At 36.3% G+C, this 23,687-nt stretch overlaps 1 protein-coding gene across 16 annotated transcripts in view; it reads left to right on the forward strand.

Moving 5' to 3' along the window:
* Positions 1-23,687, forward strand: part of BRSK2 (BR serine/threonine kinase 2) — a 466,168-nt gene that overhangs the window by 380,915 nt on the left and 61,566 nt on the right. For 10 of the 16 annotated variants that reach the window (XM_087950842.1, XM_087950844.1, XM_087950851.1 and 7 more), the window contains 6 exons: positions 5,702-5,733; positions 7,270-7,434; positions 9,579-9,676; positions 12,369-12,519; positions 15,883-15,948; positions 23,568-23,591. In XM_087950842.1, the coding sequence (XP_087806968.1) occupies positions 5,702-5,733; positions 7,270-7,434; positions 9,579-9,676; positions 12,369-12,519; positions 15,883-15,948; positions 23,568-23,591 (536 nt within the window). The remainder of the gene's footprint in view (positions 1-5,701; positions 5,734-7,269; positions 7,435-9,578; positions 9,677-12,368; positions 12,520-15,882; positions 15,949-23,567; positions 23,592-23,687) is intronic. The other 6 variants (XM_087950847.1, XM_087950856.1, XM_087950857.1 and 3 more) reach the window with 3 other exon arrangements.

Here is a 23,687-nt window from a genome sequence, read left to right on the forward strand (position 1 = left end):
CCGCCCGGCCTCCGCTCGCACCGCCCGGCCTCCGCTTGCCCTCCGCTCGCACCGCCCGGCCTCCGCTCGCACCGCCCGGCCTCCGCTTGCCCTCCGCTCGCACCGCCCGGCCTCCGCTCGCACCGCCCGGCCTCCGCTTGCCCTCCGCTCGCACCGCCCGGCCTCCGCTCGCACCGCCCGGCCTCCGCTTGCCCTCCGCTCGCACCGCCCGGCCTCCGCTCGCACCGCCCGGCCTCCGCTTGCCCTCCGCTCGCACCGCCCGGCCTCCGCTTGCCCTCCGCTCGCACCGCCCGGCCTCCGCTTGCCCTCTGCTCGCACCGCCCGGCCTCCGCTGGCTTCTTAAACATTATATCGGCGTATAACACGCATACATCATTTGCCCCCTATTTTCAGGGGGAAAAAGTGCGTGTTATACGCCGATAAATACGGTAATTTTGCTCTAATCATTACTTAGCAACTGCTTCTGGACTTTGAATTTACTGTAAGTCTTTGTGGCTTGGAAACTGTCACTTCTACCACACAGACAAATCTTCAGATGTGATCCATGAAGAATCTAGAAATAAGAAATATAAAGAATCTTGGACCTAGTCCTGTTTTTATTTTTAATAACTGCATTTGCATCTGAACTAATTAATGATGGCATCTCTTCATTACAGGCACACAAATATGGCAACAGGTGGAACAATCTATATGTGGCACAAGGTGGTAATTTACGTGCCAATGATACCAAAATAAGTTTATTTAGTGACTCAATTTATGGTTTAACCCCCTCACATCCAAAAATACTAACTAGAAAGTTGCAAATTCTTCAAATGAGTAAAACTGGATCGATCAACTTTTAGCTGAGAATAATCCATGAATTTTATATAAGCTACTTTGATCTCAGTGGAGGAAAAAGCAGGATACAACTGCATTATAATTACAACTGCAATCAGAAGATAACTTTTTTCTCAGAATGTATGAACTGATAATATGTTAGATTAGGAATGTGGTTCCTTTGGCTCTTCAGATATTACTGAATCATGTCAGCCTTACCAGGTGGACCAGATAGGGAACACAACCTGATAAGATGATTTTACTTTATTAATAAAGCTACATTAATAGAATCTTGCAAGTCTGAAAATATAATTGTCCTGTTGTTTCCTTTTAGCCCTTTAGGGCCTCTTGCCCCACCAATTCTCCAGCTGTGGGCTATGCCTTTCTCTTATCTGACTATTCCGCAAGCTGTGTTTCTTCATCCATTTTATCAAGGTCTTTTCCACATACCATTACAATGTACAACTTCCAGCAGTCCCGGACAGGATAGGCAATTCTAATTCTGAAAGATCTGAATGCTCACAGTTTCTTCATCCCTGTAACAGATGTTGGTTTTCCAAGATTATAAGGAAAAAGGAAAGCCATGCAAACTTCAAAACTAAGCTATCTGAGCTATTCAATTAACCTTGAGAGGAATAAATTTTATCCCAACAGGCTCACACATGCTTGGAGATAAACCAAATCAATAAATTGACTAAATAAATTTAAACAAATTAGATATCGCTCTATGTCATCCAAATAATTTACCTAAGGATGAACAGTCCCTTCTTGTATTGGTGATCAAGATATAATCCTAGAGATGTCTCAACAAAATTGAACTCCTTTAGGTACTTCATAGATAGATCAGTTTTCACATCCCACTTTGGACTTATAGGGAACACTAAAAATATGACTCAAGATTTCCCAAGATATCCCTTTTTATGTGAAGCTGCCATCCAGAGTTGAGATAATTGATTGAGGAATAAGATGAATAAGATGAAAATTGATCTGTTCTGTTTATATTTTTTCATAATTAGGGCATACCCAATGATCAAGTTGCCCCATTCCAAGTAAAAGGCACCAATTGTTTCTCGAGAACAAGAAGGGAAAGCGTAGTCCTCTACTTGCCTTCAATGCATACTCTGTATTTTCCTGTTCCAAGTTGAAAGCAGCAGTTTTCAGTATGTGCTGGTTCAAGCTTTGCCGCCTACTTTGTTTGCTCTGCTTCCTTTTTTCTAAGCAAACCCATAGATTTTGACTATTATCAATCTCCTTCACCAGCATTGCCCATCTTTTCCTCAAAAAGATCAGAGGTGGTTATTCAGCAGGTTCTGACCAGTTCTGGAGAACCAGTAGTGGAAATTTTGAGTAGTTCAGAGAACTGACAAATACCACCTCTGACTGGCCCTGCTCCCATCTATTCTCTGCCTCCTGAGTCCCAGCTGATCGGCTGGGTCTTCTTTTGTTGCCTTGCATAGGAGAACAGAGCTGGAAAGCAGGTTAGCAGGGTGGGGAGGGAATGGGATTTTGCAGTAACCTTCCCCTGCCATGCCCACTAAACCATGCCCACCAAGCCACATCTACCAAGCCATGCCCACAGAACCAGTAGTAAAAAAAATTGAATCCCACCACCTAATAAGATCTACTTTAGCTTCTGTTACAAGTATTTTCCATATCATAGTGATCATAAAGCTTTCTGTGCAAAACATCCCCAATTCAGAACTTCAGAAGTATAGATAATTGTATATGCTTGCTTGTGTATGTATGTATGTATGCATATATATGTTTTGAATATATAATTTTTCTTTCTCTGAATTACTTACTTTATCATTTGGCTTTCAAAACATGATTGTTGTTATAATAATAATTATTAGTATTTCAAAAGTATACCATTGCCTCATTTTTCAAACCCTAAAAGGTCATTTGAGCTATTTGGGAGTGGGTAACAAACCCTTCCATCTCAGATACCTGGAAAAATGATGAAACAGTACATTGGTTGACATTTGAAAAAGAACCATAAAATGAGTAGCTCAGGGAAAGAAAAATAGTAATTTAAAAAGTACAACTTGGCAGATTCAAAACCGGTAACGTTCTGCACTGCAGGGAAATGTTATAACTACTGTACTACTAGGAAAGAACTGTAACATAAATGGCAAAAAACCATACTGAGCTAAAAGTTGAAAATTTAAAAAAAAATGCTGATTGTTGTATCTGAATATATCTGTATTTTAATATTTTAACTTTGTATATCTAAATTTAATTAATGTTATATGTATAAAGTGTATGTATATATGCACATCGTTTCAAAAGTATTTGTGTCCAGTAAGACTTGGACACAGAAAGAAAAGCAATTAGCAGTTGTTTTCCTGGCATGAAAAGTTTGAAAGGTACAACTACAGGGAATTGCACAGTGAGATCTGCAATAGCTAGCAGTCTGAACTGAATATCTGGCAAGGTGTGCTATAGGAGCCTAACCTGGCCAGAATTTTCTTAAAACAGCTTAAAACATTTAGCTTTAATTTTTCATTAAATATTTAAGGTGGCATCAGCACAGCTTAGGTGCAGCTTAAGGATGTGAACCAGATATGTCTTAAATTTGAGGCAAGCAGAGTAAGGTTTATAAATAATCACAAAAATCCTAAAAGTTCCCATTATTTTTAAAGAAGGCCTCCAGACTTTCTCACCTACATTTAACGCGATTGCTTTTCCTTTAGATTTTTTTTTATACATTGAACAAGCAGTCTCATTAGGAAAAAAAAAGAATAGTTCAGGATTGTTCATAGTGATTATTATAGAATACAGATTAAACCACTGATTCTGTTGTACCTTTCTGAGCCTCCCGGTCACAATCTCAAAGCAGTCTTCATTTTTTTTTTTTTTTGGTCTATTCCCTCACATTTTTATGCAGATTATTTTGACTTGCCAGTTCTCATTAGCTGGAAATGAGGTGGAAAATAATGAGAGCAAAACAGCTGCCATAGTTCTTGCAGGCCAATTTAGGAGGTCTCTGATCTCATACACTCCGCTAATAGGATTTAAACTTTGTTCCAATTGTCTGTCTATCCCTAAGTCACACGTACTACTGAGCCATCTGCACAACGCATACTGACTCATATGATCTTATACACTCACACTGTCATATGGGATCCATTGACTATTCAGCAGAGAGTCTATTTCCTTTATTAAAATTATAACCATGTTGATTTGGTCTGATAAATCAGAACAAGTGCTATTACAAACATACATTAAGAATAAGTGAAAGTTTGCTTGTATAACTGTAGAGTATGAACATCTTTGGAGAGTTCTCGTGCATGCTTGGACTTTGCTGCCCTATCTAGCCAGTGAAAGCAGTAAAAAATAAGATTGGTTCAGTAAAGATAGGGGATAAACTGCCTTCCAAAAGACAGCCAGATTTTTTTTTGTCTTGTAATGTAGTAGTACTGATGGGAACACCAATACTTTACTCTTGAGAGAAGTCCTGGAGAATTTAGGGGCATCTCAGCCCCATGATCTCCAGATGATGTAGATCACGGGTGTCAAACTTGCGGAGTCACATTGCTGTCACGTGACATTTCATGATGTTTTTCCCATTTGCGGAACTGGGGTAGGTGTGGCTTGCACCTGATGCATCCGGCCCGCCGGCCACCAATTTGACACCCCTGATTTAGATTTATCTATTCCAACCTAATTTCAGGTACTGTTATGGGAGGGATGTTATTTTGGTCAGTATGGTGAGTGATCAACATTGAGTAAACAGATGGATTGTATTGCTTTGATTTCTTTCAAACCTGTCTGTAGTTTTTACTACTAAAGAGTCTCAGATCACCTGGCTGAGATGGGATTTTAAGGCTTGTTTTGTGGTCTGTGGCCTATGTTCTGTGGTAGGTACAGTCTTTCTTGGAATTACAGGTTACCAATAAAGGTTGTCCTTGACATATGAGCACCATTGAGTCCAAAATTGCTTACTGAAACATTTGTGAAATGAATTTTGCCTCACTGCAGTTGTTAAGTTAGCAACACAGTTCTTAACTTAACAGTTCTGACTTCCCTGTTGACTTTGCTTGTTAGAATGATACAATAGATGATCACATGACCCTGGGACAATCATCATAAGTATGAGTCAGGTGCCAAGTGTCTGAATTTTGATCACATGACCACAGGTTGTGCTGGGGGGGAAATGGTCATAAGTTTCTATTTTCAGTGTCATTGGAACTTTGAACAGTCATTAAATGAACTGTTGTAAGTCAAAGACTATCTGTACAGTTTTATGGATATCAAATGAGAAGTAAACCTATAAGCTTGCTTCCCCAAGTGCTGAAAATCTAGAAAAATTATCCAAAGCAACATATTTGAAGAAAAGGTTGTTTCATGAAACCATTTATTTTGGAAGGTCATTTCCATAGTTTTTGACTGAATCACTGTTATTATCAGATCTTATAGGATTTTTTTTTATCGAGGGGGGGGGGAGGGCAGAAGATAATATCCCCTGGCAGCCTGAATAATTTGCAATAGATTTTTATATTTACAACTCCCAATTGCCTCATAATAGCAATGTTTCCCGCAAACTCCCCTCTTTTTCTATGGATTTCTAAGAGGAGAAACCTTTTTTTAGAAGGACATGTGAAGATTTGGATTTATTTACTGATCATATATTCAGAGATATCGGGTTCCTTAATTTTTAGCCTTCCCCAGTTTGCCTGTGCCAATGGTGAATCTCAGGAAATAGCAAAATATTATATCCAGTTCTGAATGATACTGCTGCATTCCTATTGTATGAATGTAAATCTATTGGTAATTTTGTGCAGAAATAGCACTTTGTATTTTAAGAAAAATGTTAAATAGAGTATTAATTAGCATTTGTTGTCATGTTGTTATAGTCATTCCATTTTTTTCTGTTGACTTCTAGCTAGAACACATTCAGAAGCATATATGGTATATGTAAGTAACTTTTCATTAATATTTTAAATATGATTTTAAAGACAGTAATTTCTTGAAGTTATGCCTTGAGTACAGAAGCATTAGGGTTTCCTTTTTCCCCTAAAAATGAAGATTATGATTATATCTTAACATTTAATAATAGTATTTCTGTTTCATTACATGCATTATTTTTAATAGTAGTGACATCATTCAGGGAATAAAACTGTACAAAAGCATTGCCCTATCGGATTAACTCTAGATATGCTCACTCTCTCTTAATTTTCCTGAAAAGCTTGTGTTATAACCAGTATTGCTCAAAGAATAATATGCCATCATTCTATCCTATAATAGAAATATCTTTCTGCAAACAATTTCAATCACAGGTAACAAACTGGATTGCATCATATGGCATATGGCGACATATTGCAATGTTTTTTGCCTTTGTGGAGCTGGGGTGGGCGTGATCTGCATGTGACGCATCTGGCTGATTTAGATCAATCTTTTTGTGAGGTTCTACTAACGTTAGATATGACAACCAATAGAAATTAACTAAAACAACTTCGTTGTCTTGGAAAGGTTCTTAATTTTAAATAATGGAATAAAGTGTTTGATATATGATTCACATTAAAATACTGGTTCAATATATCTGACTTAAGCTGCTAAGATATTAATTAGGGGCAGTAAATTTATGATTAAGAGAGTATGCTCTATTTGGTTTGGAGGCTTTGGAAGTAATATCTAATCAGTAACCAGAACTGTCCACTAGAGATCTAGAGATCAAAATTTCCTTAGGTATTCAAAGGACGTCACCATACCCTTATGGAGAATTTTAATTTCAAATCAGCCTCCATGTGTATTTTCAGTCAATATTTGCTTTTGTCGTTTTCTCTCTCTTGTTCGTGATCACCTGGTGATCATTATAAAGAGAAAGGGAGAAAATGGTGGCTCTTGTTGTGCTTCTAATTAATAATCACAGGAGCTGTTTGGAAATTTAAAACTTCCAACTTTGAAATAGTTCTTATGCACTTGCTAGCAGCATGAAAACTATTCTTCCTTTTGTTCTTTTTACAGCAATCCCCTGACACTGCAATGGCTAGATGACCATGCAGCATTACCAGAGGATGATGGTAATGGAAAATAAGGCAAAGAATCTCATCTGAATACCAGTTGGGATTTTTAAAATCTCTGAAAGGGGCGGGGAAAAGACACCTTGTCTCTTCCAAAGGAACAAAACAGCCTCTTCTCCTCCACTTGACTCTGCACTTCTGTTAATTGCAACAGCCAAGATATTTAATTTCCTAATTGTGAACTCCTCTGATATATTATACATAGAAGCCACTATTTAAAATACTAGGTCTCAAATACTTATTCAGACTTGAATCTAAATCTCTGTTGAAGTTAGAGACAAACTGCTTGAGTTCCCTCTTTGGGAGAATATTTTCCTTTTGTATAGAAGTGTAATTATTTTTTCTTTCCTCATCTCTCTCTCTCTCTCTTTCTCTCTCATTCTCTATCTCCCTCCCTCCTTCTCTCTCTCACCCCTCCTCTCATCTAAAGAGGGGGTAAGAATGAGCCAGAACCAGAACAACCAATTCCTCGAAAAGTCCAGATTCGGTCCCTCCCTTCCTTGGAAGACATCGATCCTGATGTTCTAGATAGCATGCACTCTTTAGGTTGCTTCCGGGATAGAAACAAACTTTTACAGGACCTGCTGTCAGAAGAGTAAGTACTCTGTCTATGTATCATTGGTTAACTGTATAAGAAATGTCACATGTGTATTAAAGCAAATGAAACTATTTAGGCAACCATTATAGTTCCACATTAAAGAGGGGAAACAACATTTTTTTAGCTGGGTGGCATCAGAACCCTCCCACACATAGAATCATTAAAGGGAAAAAGGATACATAAAAACATAAGAAAATGAAGTGAACCATCTATTTACCAAATATTCTGTTTCATATAGTGGTTGCTATGCTTCAGAAAGCTGACAAACATTACCTTGTTATGAACAGAAGCTATCACTCTGTAGGAAGTGGTGAAGTGGTATTTAAGATAGATTATCTGTGACTGGGGAATAAACAGCCTACATCAGGGATGTCAAACTGGTGGTCGGCGGCCCAGATGTGTCACATGCAGGCCACGCCCACCCCAGCTCCATGAAGGGGGGGAAATTGCGATACGTCACTTAACAGCAACATAATGTGGCGAATTTGACACTCATGGCCTACATCATTTGCCGTTAATAACCCATTCCTCCAAAAATATAACCAAACTATTCTTAAAACTTTCTGAATTGGTAGCCAGCACATTTGAAGGTAGTGATTTTCATAGTGTACCACATAGTGTAACAATGTTTTGGAATTCAAGTGTGTAGATCTCTCTGTCTCTCCCTCCCTCCCTCCCCCCCTCTCTCCCTCCCTCCCTCCCCCCTCTCTCTCCTCTTTTTATAAGGGTGTATCATTAAGTGGTATGTGATAGAAAATGATATCTTTTGTCAGATTACAGAACAAACTTGCCCAGCCCGTTCTTCTTTTTTCTAATATAGTGGACTATAACTGGTCATCCTTACCTAACATGTCCATGCTGGCTGAGGACATTGCATTCTGTAATCTGAAATGTCTGGTTGGCACTAGATTGGGGAACCTTACTCTATCTTTATTGAAAGTTTTCTTGAAGAATGCTGAAATTATTTTGAATTTAAATCAGTTTATAAAGAGATGCATAAACACTACTCTCAAACCTTTTCTGCCGCAGTCAATATAATCTAATATGACTCCCAATTTTAAAAAATAAATTATTTGGAAAATTTTAGTATTCTTTTCTTCTAACTGTATTTGTGAGCACTTTCAAATAAATAAAACATTTCCCTAACATTACCTCATTATAAACATTTAACAACCCAGGTATCTAGTTTGGATTATTATTCCCCATTTTTCTCAAATAGAGGATTGACATTCAGAAAGAATTCATAGCAGAGGGATGACTCAGATCGGAAGGCCATTCATTTGTAGCTTAGGGCAGTGTTTTTCAACGTTGGCAACTTTAAGATGTGTGGACTTCAGCTCCCAGAATCCCCAGCAAACTGGCTGGAAAATTTTGGAAACAAAATTACACACTCGGCACCATATAACATCAGTATCATGAAACAATTTTTAAACCAAGCTTCAAGCTGCAGTTGTAGACGATGAAATTGTGTATACAAATGCTCTTCGGTGTAAAATAAAAAACACTGCAGGAACACACATTTGAATTACAGATATGTAGAGTAGAGTAATAGTAGAGTAATTGTAGTATATTATACAATTATATACTATAATAGGAATTCAGCTACAACAGATCAATTCAGGAATAGGAATTCAGCTACAACAGATCAAAGCAAGAGCTATCATCAAATACTGAGAGCAATACATATTGTTGGAACCCCAAGTTCAGTGAATTCCACAGTTTGAATAAAGCTGCATGGAAAGCCCCATTCTACTCTCTGTCCTTTGTACTTCACTAAGCTGCCAGACACTGAATGGGATTTTTTATGATGACCTTAGAGAGTCATGTGGAGGTAGAACATATTTTATGTCTATTATGCATCAACTGATGTTTGAAATCAGTTGATGCATAGTAGACATAATAGACATGAATCTGAAACAGAATCCAGGAAGAATTACATAATATGCCCCTTTCACATATTTCAATTATCTCTTAACATTCTATCATAGGCAGCCCCTTTAAAAAACAAACAAACAATAATGTTACTTAAAGAAGATCAAGACAGGTAAATAACATCTGCATTAGAGCTTCCTTTCATTTATTTCAGGAAGTTCCATGTTTTACTAAAGAATGATGTTGATATAATGTTATAATTTTTCTAGGGAAAATCAGGAAAAAATGATTTATTTTCTACTCCTTGATCGGAAAGAGAGATATCCCAGTCATGAAGATGAGGATCTTCCTCCTAGAAATGAAATAGGTATATATATTTTAAAACCCTATCTTCTCTTAAGTCTCCTTCTTTTGGTTGCTCTTATTGAGGGCGAAGTCACATCCCCATTCATTGTTATTGACAAATTTGTAAAATTCTAGCTAATGAAAAAGTTTATTGCACATTCAGAAAGTCCAATGTATGAACAATAGCTGCTATAATTTAGAAAAGCTTTTAAATGTACTTTAGTAGATTACTTTGCGTAAGCATTTTGTACTTACCTGGAATTCCTCTAACCACTGAAATAAAAACCTATTTAGATAGGAAGTTTATGTTCACATGGAAATGCACTCAGAGCTTTGCATTGTACACACATACAAACACCTGATAGAAATAATGGAAGTATATTTTCTGATTGATCCATCTGGCTTCTTAAACTGAACTGTTTTGTATGGTTATAATTTTATGTAACTTTGTGTTTTGCCATAAGGGAGCAGATCAGCTTGTAACAAATGGAATGGAATGGAATGGAATGGAATAGAATTCTTTATTGGCCAAGTGTGATTGTACACACAAGGGATTTGTTTTGGTGCAAATGTTCTCAGTGTTCATAAAAAGAAAAAGAAAAAAATACATTTGTCAAGAATCATAGGTATAACATTTAATAGTAGTCAGAGAGTACAAATAAGCAATCAAATCATACTAGGAAACAATAATAAGTGACCAAATCAAATCAATTATACTAGTAAGCAGTCAATTTAAAAAAAATCATAAGGATACAAGCAACAAAGTTACATTCATGCAGTCATAGGTGGGAGGAGATGGGTGAAAGGAAGGATGAGAAGATGAATAGTAATAGTAATAATAATGCAGACTTAGTAAATTGTTTGACAGTGTAGGGGGAATTATTTGTTTAGCAGAGTGATGGCGTTCAGGAAAAAACTATTCTTGTGTCTGGTTGTTCTGGTGTGTCGTTTTGAGTGTAGGAGTTGAAACAGTTTATGTCCAGAATGTGAGGGGTCCATAAATATTTTCACAGCCCTCTTTTTGACTCGCGCATTATACAGATCGTCAATTGAAGGCAGGTTGGTAGCAATTATTTTTTCTGCAGTTCTAATTATCCATTGAAGTCTGTGTCTGTCTTGGGTTGTAGAATCAAACCAGACAGTTATAGAGATGCAGATATTTTATTTGATTCAATTTTCTCTTCAATGCAAGCATACCTCTGTTTTTTAAGGTAGCAGTTTCTCCAGCTTCTTCAATCCCAATGATACATCATGCTTCTTATTCATGCATAATGCAAGCTATAGTCTACATTTCCTTATATAAGAAACAAAAATATAGTCCTTAAATGTACTAGTTTTGTATTCAAACTGAATATATCTGGATGATGTATATTCTGATTTTAGAATTCATATACATTATTATTCAAGGGAAGCAGAGTAAATGAATGCAGCTCTTTGCTCAGTTGTCTTTAGAAATGCAAAGCAAGTTTGTGTGTGTGTGTGTGTGTGTGTGTGTGTGAGAGAGAGAGAGAGAGAGAGAGAGAGAGAGAGATTATTATCTATTAAATATCACTTCAGATAAACAATTGTTTGGAGATATTGTTTTCTTCAAAGTTACATGTAAGTGCTCTCTTGTCCAGGTGGGCATCAGGAAAAAATATCAGAATATAGGTAGTACTCACTTAACAAGGGTAAATGGGTCTGGCAATGTTGTCGCTAAGCGATAGAGTCTTAAACATGAAGTGATTTAAATGATGGCAGTTGTGGCAATCCCAGCTGCTGGCCTTAGGCAGATCTCATGCAGTTGTAGCATGCCACAGCCACACTGTCATTATTTGCAAATTCTTGCCAGCTTCCTCAGTGACTTTGCTTATTGAAAGTCAGCAGTGAAGATTGCAAATGACGATCACATGACCATGGGTCATTGCAATAGGTGCAATTAGAAGGACCCATCATAAGTCCGTCTCATTTAGCGCCATCATAAATTTGAAAGGTCGCTGAACAAGTGTTCATTCAACAAAAGCTGTTTGCAATAGGTGCAAGATTCAGAATACTAGAAATCTATATTATATTTTTCTCATTCTTTTAGGCTCTCCTCTTGTTTTTCATTGTCTGCAATTTTTAATATATATCTGCATCTTGTGATGAAGTATTGACCAAGATCCTATAATGGAATCATAATGTCACAGATCTGCAAAGCTTGCAGATATCTATTTATTATTACTATTTAAAGTTTTCTAGGATAAAGCATCAGGTGTCTATTCTTTTTCAAAGTTTTAGTGCAAGATTAGCAACAATAATACTTTGTAAACATAATACCCTGAAAACATAAGCGTAAGATATAAAATGTAGCATTAGAAAAAAAGAAAACTAGAATATAAAAATAAAATTTGTAGAGAAACAAAAGTTATTGTTTGGACCTATGATTTCCCTGAATAAAATGCCTATCCTCTTTGCATTATCTAAGCTCTGCTTTTAGGTCGTATATGTGTGCTATGATGTAAGCTACTTTTGAAAAGTGCTTTAGATATATGATTGAATGGCAAGAGTAAAAAGGACCAGGTATGAGATGCAGAGATGTGGAAAGAGTTTAAATGGTTTTGGTTTCTATCAGGGTCCTCATCCCCTCTGTTGAGTTTAGAAAACAGATTGTGGGGACCCTGAGTTTTATCATTCCAAGAGATTTGAGCCATCTTATAACCATGCTAAGTTGACTGCATTATCTCTGCATAAAGACCCTCCCAGAAAACGTGTGGACTCTCCAATGCTGAACAGACATGGCAAGCGGAGACCGGAGAGGAAGTCCATGGAGGTTCTAAGCGTGACAGATGGAGGGTCCCCGGTTCCTGCCCGCAGAGCAATTGAAATGGCACAGCATGGACAGAGGTAGGTGATCCCAAAAGCAAACAAGAAGATCTTACATGCCATTGAAAAACCACAGGAGCTGGTATAGTGGCTCGGTCATTTTTATCAGCATCAGTCTAGGGTTTTTTTTTGCAAGAAAGAGAAATTAATCCACAAGAGGCCTCTTTCTTGTTGTTATGTCTTCTTCCTTAATCTTTTGTTTCTAACAAGCATTCAAAACAACGCTAGGGAGAAATTTATAACAGAAACCATGTAAAGGTTTCATAGACTAGGTAAACACAAGCAAAATGGAAACGTTGTATATTCATAATTCTGATCCCCTTTATAGTCCATTGTATGGTTAAGGTTAGGATTTTTTTTACTCTCTAATGAAATATATCAGCCACATCGTTGAATTGAAAATCAAATGGCAAAGCAAAAGTTCCCAAAAGTTATACATTCAGATATTTATGGTCATTTTTGTTGTGTTTTGACTAAGGATCACGTTGCAGAAATAAAAGGGAATCTCATATGGATATTCTACATAGAAATGTTTTAAGAGACTCTATTTTAAAACATTTTAAGCACCCATCTTTTGGTTCTTTGCAGCATGAATTCATGGTCTCAAATATTATCTTTATGCAGGAAGAATATTTAATCTAAAAAGTTACTTCAGCCGCTAAAGAGAAAGCACGACTGCTTTAACAATTCCCAGCAACTCTGTATTATGCAGTTCCTTAAGGTTTAGCTAGCTGGGTTCCTTGCTAAATATTGTGATTTTAATTCTAATGTACAAAAAATGGATATCAAAAAAGGAAAACATACAGTTTTCTTGTGGAAAATGTCATGATGCATGTGGAACCACTTCTGCCGCAATGGGTTAAGTTGCAACGCTGAGCTATTATTCAGTTGCAACCATTGACATCTTGTCTTATCTCTAGACCATCCTGGAAGATTTGACATATCCCTAAATAATTCAGGATTAGCATGCAAAGTTTCAGAATTTAAAAGCAGCAATTTGTAGTTTCTACATTATCATTCTCTGTATCTGAATCAGGTATTTAAGATAGATCAAGACAAGAGTAACCAACCAAGAAAGGAATCTAAGCTGGGAAGAGTATTTTTACTAAATTCTAAGATTATCTTCCATTTATCATGATATATTGGGTTGTTTGTATCGTACCAGTGACTTTAACATTTTCATTTGTTCAGTGTCACATTACAAAGTTGCATATTTTACTAACCTCAACCATTTTTAACAAAATTATTTTTCTTTGCATCTGTGGATTTACTCTGCGTTAGTGAGATCTTTTATAAAGTAATATTTTCTGAAACACTACATAAAATGACATCACAGTAAAATATAGTCCGGTTTTATGATATAACAACTGGCAAGAGCTATGATGCATGTGTGAAAAATAGATAGGCAAAGCAGAAAATATAAAAAAGGAATTCATAATTTCATGGTGCTTTTGCACAGTATCCTGTGTCTCTGTGCATTCCTTATGCCACTTCATCCTCAAGTAACAAACACAACAATGTGTTGTTCATTCATACTGAGTATAAGCTTGTTCCTTAAAACAAAGTCCACCAAATGAGGGGAAAAAAACATTTGGACATAGAGTCTACTATGAATTTCCATGTTACCTCTGGAAATCATTTTGAAGAGGATAGTACTACCTAGAAGAGCATTATTTTCAATGAGTAGCTATTCTACCATTTTCCCAAACAATTTGGACACTGTAATACTGTGATCAAGGTACCAGAGAGGGGAAGATCTCAAACTAAGAATTTTCATGTTCCTTACAAAACCACTACATTTATTTATATTTATTGTTGGAAGCCACACCAGTTAAAGTGACTGAAATGCAATGTCATCTATTCCTGGTACATATCAGTAGGTTGTTGCATAAGTAAATGGAAGAACATGAGGGGAACATCACCATCGCCTACTAAATGAATACACTTACAAAATCAATGAGGACATTTTGTTAACAAGTAGTTTCTTTGGAATGCGCATTCATAAGTCACAGTGAAATTATTAATGGCCTCTGCAAAGTTATTTCTTACAAGTAGTTATGGATAAGTAGCTATTTATTTTTGTGAAAAGCATGCCAAAAAATAAGCGTAAAGCTGTCCATCAGCATAATTTTGTCTCCAATTTGCTCATGTCCAACTCTGCTTAAAGTACGTTACCATGCATTGTCTTCCTGAGATGTATTAAATCAAGTATATGTTGGTTTCGGCAGTTGCCGTTCCAAATGTCCTGTGAAGAGAAAATATAGTGTATATCTTCTTTCAAAATCTTGTATTATCTGATAGTTCATACATTCCATGCCTCTTCCCTTTCTGTTCATGATACCCAAGAAGATTTGCCTGTGAAAAAGATGAATGCCTTGAAATCAACTTGGTTTTCAATTTTTTCCTACCAGTAATCTTGCTTCCTCCATTTGCTGTTTTATTTATTGTAAATTTCATTTCCTTTTATTCCTTCTCTTATGAGGACTTTGGTACTTTCGGTTGTTCTTGTTTCATAATCTAAACTCAGCTTTTCATTTTCCTCATGGTACATTAATGCTGTCGCAGCTGTTATTTTCATGGTACATTTTCCTGTCACGGAATTTTTTTTCAGCCCAAAGATTCCTGTCAAAGGCTCAAGGCTTTATGTTAGATCAAACAAAACATGCTAGAGCTGAGGTACCTTTTGAACTGAAAGGAAAAAGAAGTACTTTCATCAACAAACTGACATCCTTTTCTTCCTGATTTCTTTACACTGATTACTGAAAAGACAGCTACCTGAAACTAGGATCTGTTCTCCATCTGACCCATCCGTAGGTTTCAGGCCTGCCGTTATTTTTTTTCTGAGGGCTTGAAATACGTTTGGCTTTTCTTTGCAGATTAATGGGAGCAAGTGGGAACCAATTATGTACTGAGGAGGCTACTTTGAATGGCCAAGCTGGATCTGCATTCTTCAGATCTTGTTCAACATAGTAGCTTCCTTGAAAATTGGCATACCTCACCACCATGTCTCTGACAAATATGGTTCAGGTTTAAGCCAGCACTTAAGTGATAGCGGATGTTTGGAGAGGCCAAATGCAAGAATGGTTTGTATTTAGTGACCCTTATCTCACATCTCACATCAACAAGATTACTAGAATTTTAGTTTACTCCTTCACTGGAAAAAACCAGCCTCCCCAGTAACCCATATGCTACACCCTTCTATGGAAGGAGCTCTTAAAACCTTCCAGAATCAGAATAGAACTGGGAAAGCAATGTAGCTCTCCACTCCATAGATATTTTTTGGAAGGGAGGGGGATAACTTTGCGTGGGTGGGACTGCGTCAGGTGAATCTCATATGAATGTCCAGATCAGTAACTCTTTTTTCTTACTTTGTTCCTGCCATAGTAAAACAATGTTCAGTAAAAGCCTGGATATCTGTGAAGCCAATCCCACATTCAGCAAAGAAGAAAGGTATAAAACACCAACAATCTGTTCCTCTCCTTTATCTCACTTCTATTCTTAAAGATGCAGTGCTTCCCTTTTCTGCTGGGGATACATTTGATTTCATTTTTTGGAAAGAATAACTCAAGCCAGTGATTAATTCACCTTTACACGATAGCATATATTTTGGCCTAATGGTCTCCAGATATTTTTGTATAGTTTATGTCTATGCTGTAAGATTCCAAGATCAAGCAAAGCACACTAGAGCTGAGGTCCATTATGAACTGAAAGGAGGGGGAAATGCTTCCATCAACAAATGACAAGCAAAAAAGGATAGGGAATCAGAAGAGGTGGTCCTCATTTAGCAACTGCCTTATACAGTGACCATTTACAGTTAAAAAGTAACACATTTATGACCTCTACAGATCTGTAAATCAAAGGAAAGCTAAGTACCATCATAGTTTCAGTTAGCAACCACTTCACTTAATGACCAAGTTGCTGATCTCAGTTGGGACAAAATGAACCTGTGAGCCCAGCTTCATCCATTCCACTAAGCTCCCTTGTTACTTCTGCTACTGCCCTTCTTCCATGCATATTGGCAATTAAAGTCAAATTTGACCCTAGTGAACCATTTACCCAACCTCAAATAAGTTTCATTTGACTCTCTTGTCTGAGATACAGAGAATATGTTAGCTTGTCTCCTTGATGTTTAAGAATAAGCTTTGAACTTTGAAGATCAAGCTTTCTGTCAGTTAATGATGGTTAATTGGTTCTTTTCTCTTTCACAGACTGCTTTAGTCTGGGGTCACTCCACATCTTGCTGTTTCAAAGAGGCAGAGGTTCTTAATTGGAAAACAGCCTTAATAATATATTAACAGGCAGGATTTCAGCACATATATGACATCTTATAGCAACCCATTTTTTTCCTCTCTCGACTGCTGAAGATTTCATTGTAATTTTTAAAATTGTTGATATTTTTAGGGTCTTTCAATTATGTTAAGGAACTCTTCCAGCATTAATATTTTAAAAACTATGCATAAATTTAGCCAGATAGGGGATCCAATTAACATGCCCATAAAATCATGCTCTGAGTTTAACCAATCATCTCGACAACTTTTTCTATAGTCTGAGAAAGTTCTAAGTCAGCCTATGTCCTTTCAAGTCTGCCTTTTGAACATAGAACATACAGTCCAAATCAAACAAGCGAAGCGTGTATATTGCATTTCTATTTTTTTAAACCTACAATTTTTAAAAAATTACATATTTATAAGCTATTTTCAGGAGTGATACTTGTGTTCAGTCCTGTATTGAAATTAAAGCTTTTGATCTAGAAGCTCTTAAGTTTACTCTATGCAGTGTCAATTTACCTGCACAGGAAAAAAGAGAAAATATTTCCACCTTAGTCATAGGCTAATGCAGCCAATATGCAATGTAGAGGAAAAAGCAACAGCAGGGACACCATCACCAACAAGTATTGTAGGCTTCTTTAGAATGCTTAAATGAGCTCATGGTGTTTTTTGGGTAATGTTTACAGCTGACCTGAAAATTATATTAACATCTTTATTTTATATTGAGTTTGGAAATGATGATTTGAGTATATTGTAGAGGCAAGATTTGGAGACTTTTTGTCACAGTGCTGTACTAAATCTAATATTGAAAATAGTTCCCTGAAGTGAACTTGCACAAATCCTAGTTCACTTTAAGTTCACCCTGAAATGCTTTATAAGATCATTCCATTACTTTTCTGAAAGTTATATCAGCTTCCCATTTTAAAGAAGCGGAGAGAGGAATTTTGCCTCTCAGCAGATGGGATGGTCTGGCAACAAGCAAGGCACTCTGTTTTATGATGAAAGGAGGGTTGTTGCCAAATTTCATAAACCGTTCATAAGCTGGGGAGAAATAATGAGCTGCTGTTTGATGTGATATTCATCAGAGAATTCCTAAGCATTGTTGCAAGAGCCAGATACTTGGATGCAAATTTCAGCCCAGAGTGACTGTAGTACAATAGGATTTTGAAAGCCTAACTATACGCTCAGAGTTCTTGCCAGACAGATCACAGTGCTAACTCACCACCCTTATGGCTCCCCACACCCCTCCTTCCTCTTGCTGTAAAATCCTTTGTTGTAGTAACCAGCAAAACCCCTTTTCACAAATAGTCCTTTTTCTCAGAAAGGTTCCAACCTTTTCACAAATAGTCACAGATAGCACATAACCACTACCCTAAAATGGGTCCTTATCAATGTCTCTTTGTTGTCCAAAGCACGGATAAGTTTCCAGGATCATTTCTTTTAAGCACTGGGTCTGAGAGGACCTACTTGATAAGGATTGGAGATATATCTTAAAATAGACTACGTAGTTTTCTCAATGACAGGTAAAAAGAAAAAGCTAAAAAGTAAGTATCCTTTTTAAATACAGAAATATGGAAAAGGATTGATGATCTTCAAGTTTATTTTGAATTTTGGAGATTTTGTAGACATATAGACACACAGTTTTCTTGGCCGCAGAGACAGAAATGGTTTGCCATAGTCTTGTTTATCAATTTCCCTGGCTGGACTGCAATTTTGGGATTGCCATTAGTCTTCTACCCAAGTGTTAACCAACTAGTTAGCTTCCAAGCCCTGATCAGATCAATAAGGTGCTGGAACCCAATGAAAACCATAAGAACAAGGCAAGGTTTTTTTTTAATGTTTTTGGTTTTGTGTATCTTGATGAAAGAGTGGTTAAGGGAACAACCACAAAAAAGTAAGCTAAGGAATTACAGGGCTAATAAAATTAATGTAAGAAAGAAACTCCAACTGAAATATTATCTCCTTGGGTCACTGAATCAGAACTTTGAAATGGTACCTGCTCAATATCTTAATTTTTCTTTCCTTATGGGTTCATTTTTTAAGAGGAATACTGCATCTTTAAGAATCTTGACTTCCTAGATGCACACAATTGTTTTGATAGCTGAGGCCACTTTTCTTTCTGCCCTCTTTTTTCCTATTTCTTCTCTCATTTTTGCATTCTTTTTCTTTTACTCTCATTGTTGCATTCTTTTCAGTGTCATTCTCTTGTGGGTTTTTTTGGTTTGTTTCTCCCTCTTGACCTTGTGTTATTTTTCTCTTCATTTTGTATTTATTTCTCTTTCTCAATTTTAAGTTTCCTTCCTTCTGGATCTTTTAGTGCTTCTTCTATATCTGGGTTGCTGTGGCTCAGTAGTTCACATGCTTTAATTCTTTAGGAAATGCACATATCTGCGCTGCTAGGTTTATTGTTTTGGGGAATTATTTTTATTTAAATATAACTCATTTTGCTTCTTTCTATCCCTCATTGTCAATTTGATATCCATTCGCATTGTTAAAGCACTTCCTGACTTTCTTTTTCTGGAAAACTCATTAAGATTCCTTTAAGCATTTGTATGTCCATGTTAACTATCTGTATATTTCTATTTACTTTCCCTGCATTGCTTATGTCTGCATATGTGGAGACATATGGTCATCGGCATAAATGAATTTCTAGATAATATTTACTTGGAACATTAGTTGTTAATAGTTCTATGCTATGATAACCAATGTAGCTTTTTTATATTCCAAAAGTAAGTTGTTTTGTAGCAAAATGCTTAAAACTTAAAATGATGCACTTTGGGTTAAAAAGGTGAAATGCAGTATTATATGACTATTGGCAGTAATAGTCAAATAAGTATACCTTTCTAAATCATGCCCTCATATTTCCAGGGCAGTGATTTCTCTTAATGGTATATCACTATGTCTAATCTTATTGTTCATTTGAACATAACAAGCAAAGCCACAAGTTGTGCAGGCCATGATTTTTTAGTATAATATGATCTTATCATGTGCTGAAAAACATAAAATCAACAACAGTAATAATATCTGAGGCCTATGGAACATATTTCTAACATTGATAGATACTCCAGCAAGTTTTTGGACAATAACATGCTATTTCAAAGGATTATGCTTTATTACTATATCAAATTACATAAAGTCAAGGTATCTATTTTCAAAAACTCCATTTCTAGGAAAATATTCCATTAGTGCATGTGGCTCTTAAACCAGAGACAACCTGTGGGGAAAGCTGCTTCAAAATTATTAAATGCTAAATATTCCAGCTTAGAGAGGAATGAAAGGACCACAATGCCAATAAAAGTGGACAGTTCTTAGCTACGCTTAGGAAAGTGGTATGAACTGATAGTTCTGTAATTTGGTGCTATTTATCAAACTTACCATCATGAAAAACCTCATGAATAATGTATTCTGAATAATAATATTTTTCACAAAAAGAATTTATGCCCTTCATGGACCACACTTGACCGTATGCTAAGAATATGCCAGGGATTGTATGCCAGGGAAATGGTAACTAATAGCAGGCAAGTCTGAGAAATAATAATACAAGGCAAATTGGGGGGGGGGGGACATAATTTAACTGAAATTGAAATTGAATCCAGTTATGCAGGTAAAAAGACATAAAACAGCATAAAAAATTAAAACTCTAATATTAAGACAATATTTTCCCACATAAAGTACTGGTGTCCATAAGAAATTTTGCAACTGCTCTGAAGTGGTTAAAGCTGCAAAGTCATTTAGAGTTGAGTGGTATTAAAAGATGGATGGATGGATGAATGGATGGATGGGTGGAATTAAGTTAATAAAATCATCCCCAGAACAGAAATACCTCTTACATGGAGTCATGACAGTAGAGCACAGGTTCCTATAGAAAAGTCCTTAAAGAACATGTTCCTTTAAATCACAGGAGCACATTCGTTCTGCCAAAGGGATATTATTATGGCAGGCAATATATTAAAGCGGGCAAAAGAGAGAATTTAAAGTGTGTTAGATAGATAATCTGAATTGGTAATTGTCTGCCTTGGTTCCAGTTCATATCTGACCAATATGGGTTACTTAGATTGGCCTGAAGGTCTACACTGGCTGTTAAATTGCAGCTCTAGATTTCATTAGCCCCAGGACCAAAAAACTAAGCCCAATGTATTGTTTGCCTTTGCATATCACTGATGCAGTTAATATTACTCTCTATAGGTTCTGTCACAATAAAATTACAAAAATCAGATGGCCAAACTGAGCTGTTCTAAGGATCTACATTCAAGGCTTTTGAAGCTTCATGTGAGTGTGGATTCTCAGTCTCTGTACCCCTGACATCAGCCAAAAATCTACATTTCCATTTGAAGATTATCCATGAAATAGAGATATGATTATAATTATATTTCTCTCTTATATATCATAATCTCATGTTTGTCCCTATATAGTGTCCACTGCACACTTAAGAAGTTCACAAGTTTCATGTAATTTGTTTACTTGTTTAATTAAACAAAACAACAAAACAAACATACCAAATCTATACAACTTACACAATTTATATAAACCTATTGAGGTTCCCATATTGCAAACATCTGATAGTGATAGTACTTGCAAAAATCTTGATAATTCTTTGAGAAATATCTATAGACCTATCATCTAAGCTAAAAAGTCATTCTCCATTTTTATGTTTTAATATGTGATGTGATAACAACTCGGATTTTCACTGGTAGTATCTACATTTAACATCATTTTCTGATAAACGTCTTGCTGTGTATACATGCAACAGGATATCATGTTTGTGTATTATACATTACGTGTGTGTGTGTGTATGTGTGTGTGTTTGTGTTTGTGGGTGTTTGAGTCAATGTTGACTCATGATATCTACTTGGACAAATTTCAGCAGTTTTCTTAGCAAGATTTTTAGAAATGGTTCACTATTACTTGCTTCCTTGAAAGAAAAAGACTGGCCCATCGTTACCCACCTTCCTTCCTGCAATATCAAACTGGTGCTCTCATACCCTGCCTAGGGAAAAATACAAAAATGTGTGCATTTCTTTGTACTCTTAATTTTTTGTATTCTTCCCTATACATGGTCAGTGTTAACTTGTATCTAATTTTCCTAAGATCGTATCAGTATTACACACAAATATTTTCCTCAATGTAAAGAATTAACTAATTGATATAAGCAAATAAAGAACAACTGTTAAAACTAAATTTATTTTCAAATAAGAAAATAAATGGGGGAAGAGATCTGTATCAGAAATACTTAAAGAATGTAGTTTCTTCAACCTACAAGAAGTTTCTTTTAGCTCAAAGTGCTCAGTTTGGCTCAATATCCTATTTTACCATCTCTTGTATACAGATAGCTCTTGTAGAATAAAAAAGAATGGAAGCCCATATCAGGTCGCAGCCTCCTAAAGGACCAGAAAGGAAGAGCTGGGATGCCCTAAAACAGGGTTGTCAAACTGGTGGCCCGTGGGCTGGATGGGTTATGTGCAGGCCACGCCCACCCTAGCTCCATGGAGGGAAAAAAAATCACAATTTGTCACTTGACAGCAACGTGATACAGCAAATTTGACACACATGCCCTAGAGCAATCACCCCTATTTCATGTTCTGTTTCTCATTTCTGAATTGAATTTCAGAATTTCTTTACACTTTCCATTTTGCACAGGAAGAATCAATGCATTGTATGCTACAATAAATGTGCAAAAAGTGTGCGTCTTTTGTGCTTGGTATTTGGATCATTCTCTATAAAAATTTTGTTAGATGGTGGGTTGGGGTATACAAGGAGAAGGTTAGTTATCTTAGCTGAAAGTAAACTGATAATCTAATATTAAAACATTTAAATGAGAAAAGAGCAGTGAAATTAGAATATAGGAATAAATACAAAATATGCAAGCAGGGTTAATCCATACTACAGGCAACCATTGCTGCTTCTGCTATTATTTCTGACTTTAGTAGTAGTAAAATGAACAAATGGGCAGAAATATAAGTTGTCCAAATTATAATCAGTTCCAATGCTCCTCTTACCACATTTATTTCAGCATATAGTTTATTATCTTCAAGTAGCATTCCAACAGAGAAAGTAATTTTTATAATCCATGACTTTATTTTAATACAAATATTGGATTCTAGCTCACAAGTCAGGAAAAAGTAAGAGTTGTATTAGGAATTTGAGATACAATATGTTTGGAATTATTAGAGGAATATCAAATGGAGAGTCATGCTACACTGCACATCCTGTATTCATAAAGAAACTTCCCATGCTGCATCCTCAGTTAGAATTTTGTTTACTGGGCATGCATTGTCATTCAGGTGTGTTTGTCGTTATGATCAACACATTTAACATTACATCAGTTATAGGCATACCGATTGGAAAAAGAGATTTCCAAAACCGATCTTTCTAGGGTAGAAAAAATATTAAAGAGCATATTGTGGAGAAATCCACAGCTGTGTTTGATAAATACAGTAGAACTTGCCATATATAAACAAATGATATGCTTTCAAAAAAGCAATTGATCCAAAATGAACTTCCAGCTCTTCAGCTTAGAGCATACAAGCTATATTTATTTATATATATATATATTTACTTACTCTACTTGTCCCAATTCTAAAATTATAAGCAGCATGGGAATTTTGTGTATTATAAAACTCTCCCTTACCATAAGAATTCCCCAATCACACATTCATCAGCAAGAGATGCTTGTGGCAAAGAAATTATGACCATGAACAGTTCTCTGAACAGTATTTCACTCTGCTTTTCATACTCTTTTCTCCACCTGTTTCCATTTCCCTTTCTTTTTTTCTTCTTCTCTTTTTATTTCCCTCTGCCAAGGATGACGAGTGCTGACACCTTGGGGTAAGCTCCAATTTTCAATTATACCTGTTGTAGAATCTTTTCTCATTTGGGGGGAAAGATTACTTGCAATGATCCCAGTGTAAACATTCATTATTG

This window comes from Notechis scutatus, chromosome 1 (genome assembly GCF_049901735.1).
Source record: "Notechis scutatus isolate UNSWTSFEM ecotype Mainland chromosome 1, rNotScu1.2, whole genome shotgun sequence".
In the NCBI taxonomy this organism is placed as follows: Eukaryota; Metazoa; Chordata; class Lepidosauria; order Squamata; family Elapidae; genus Notechis; species Notechis scutatus.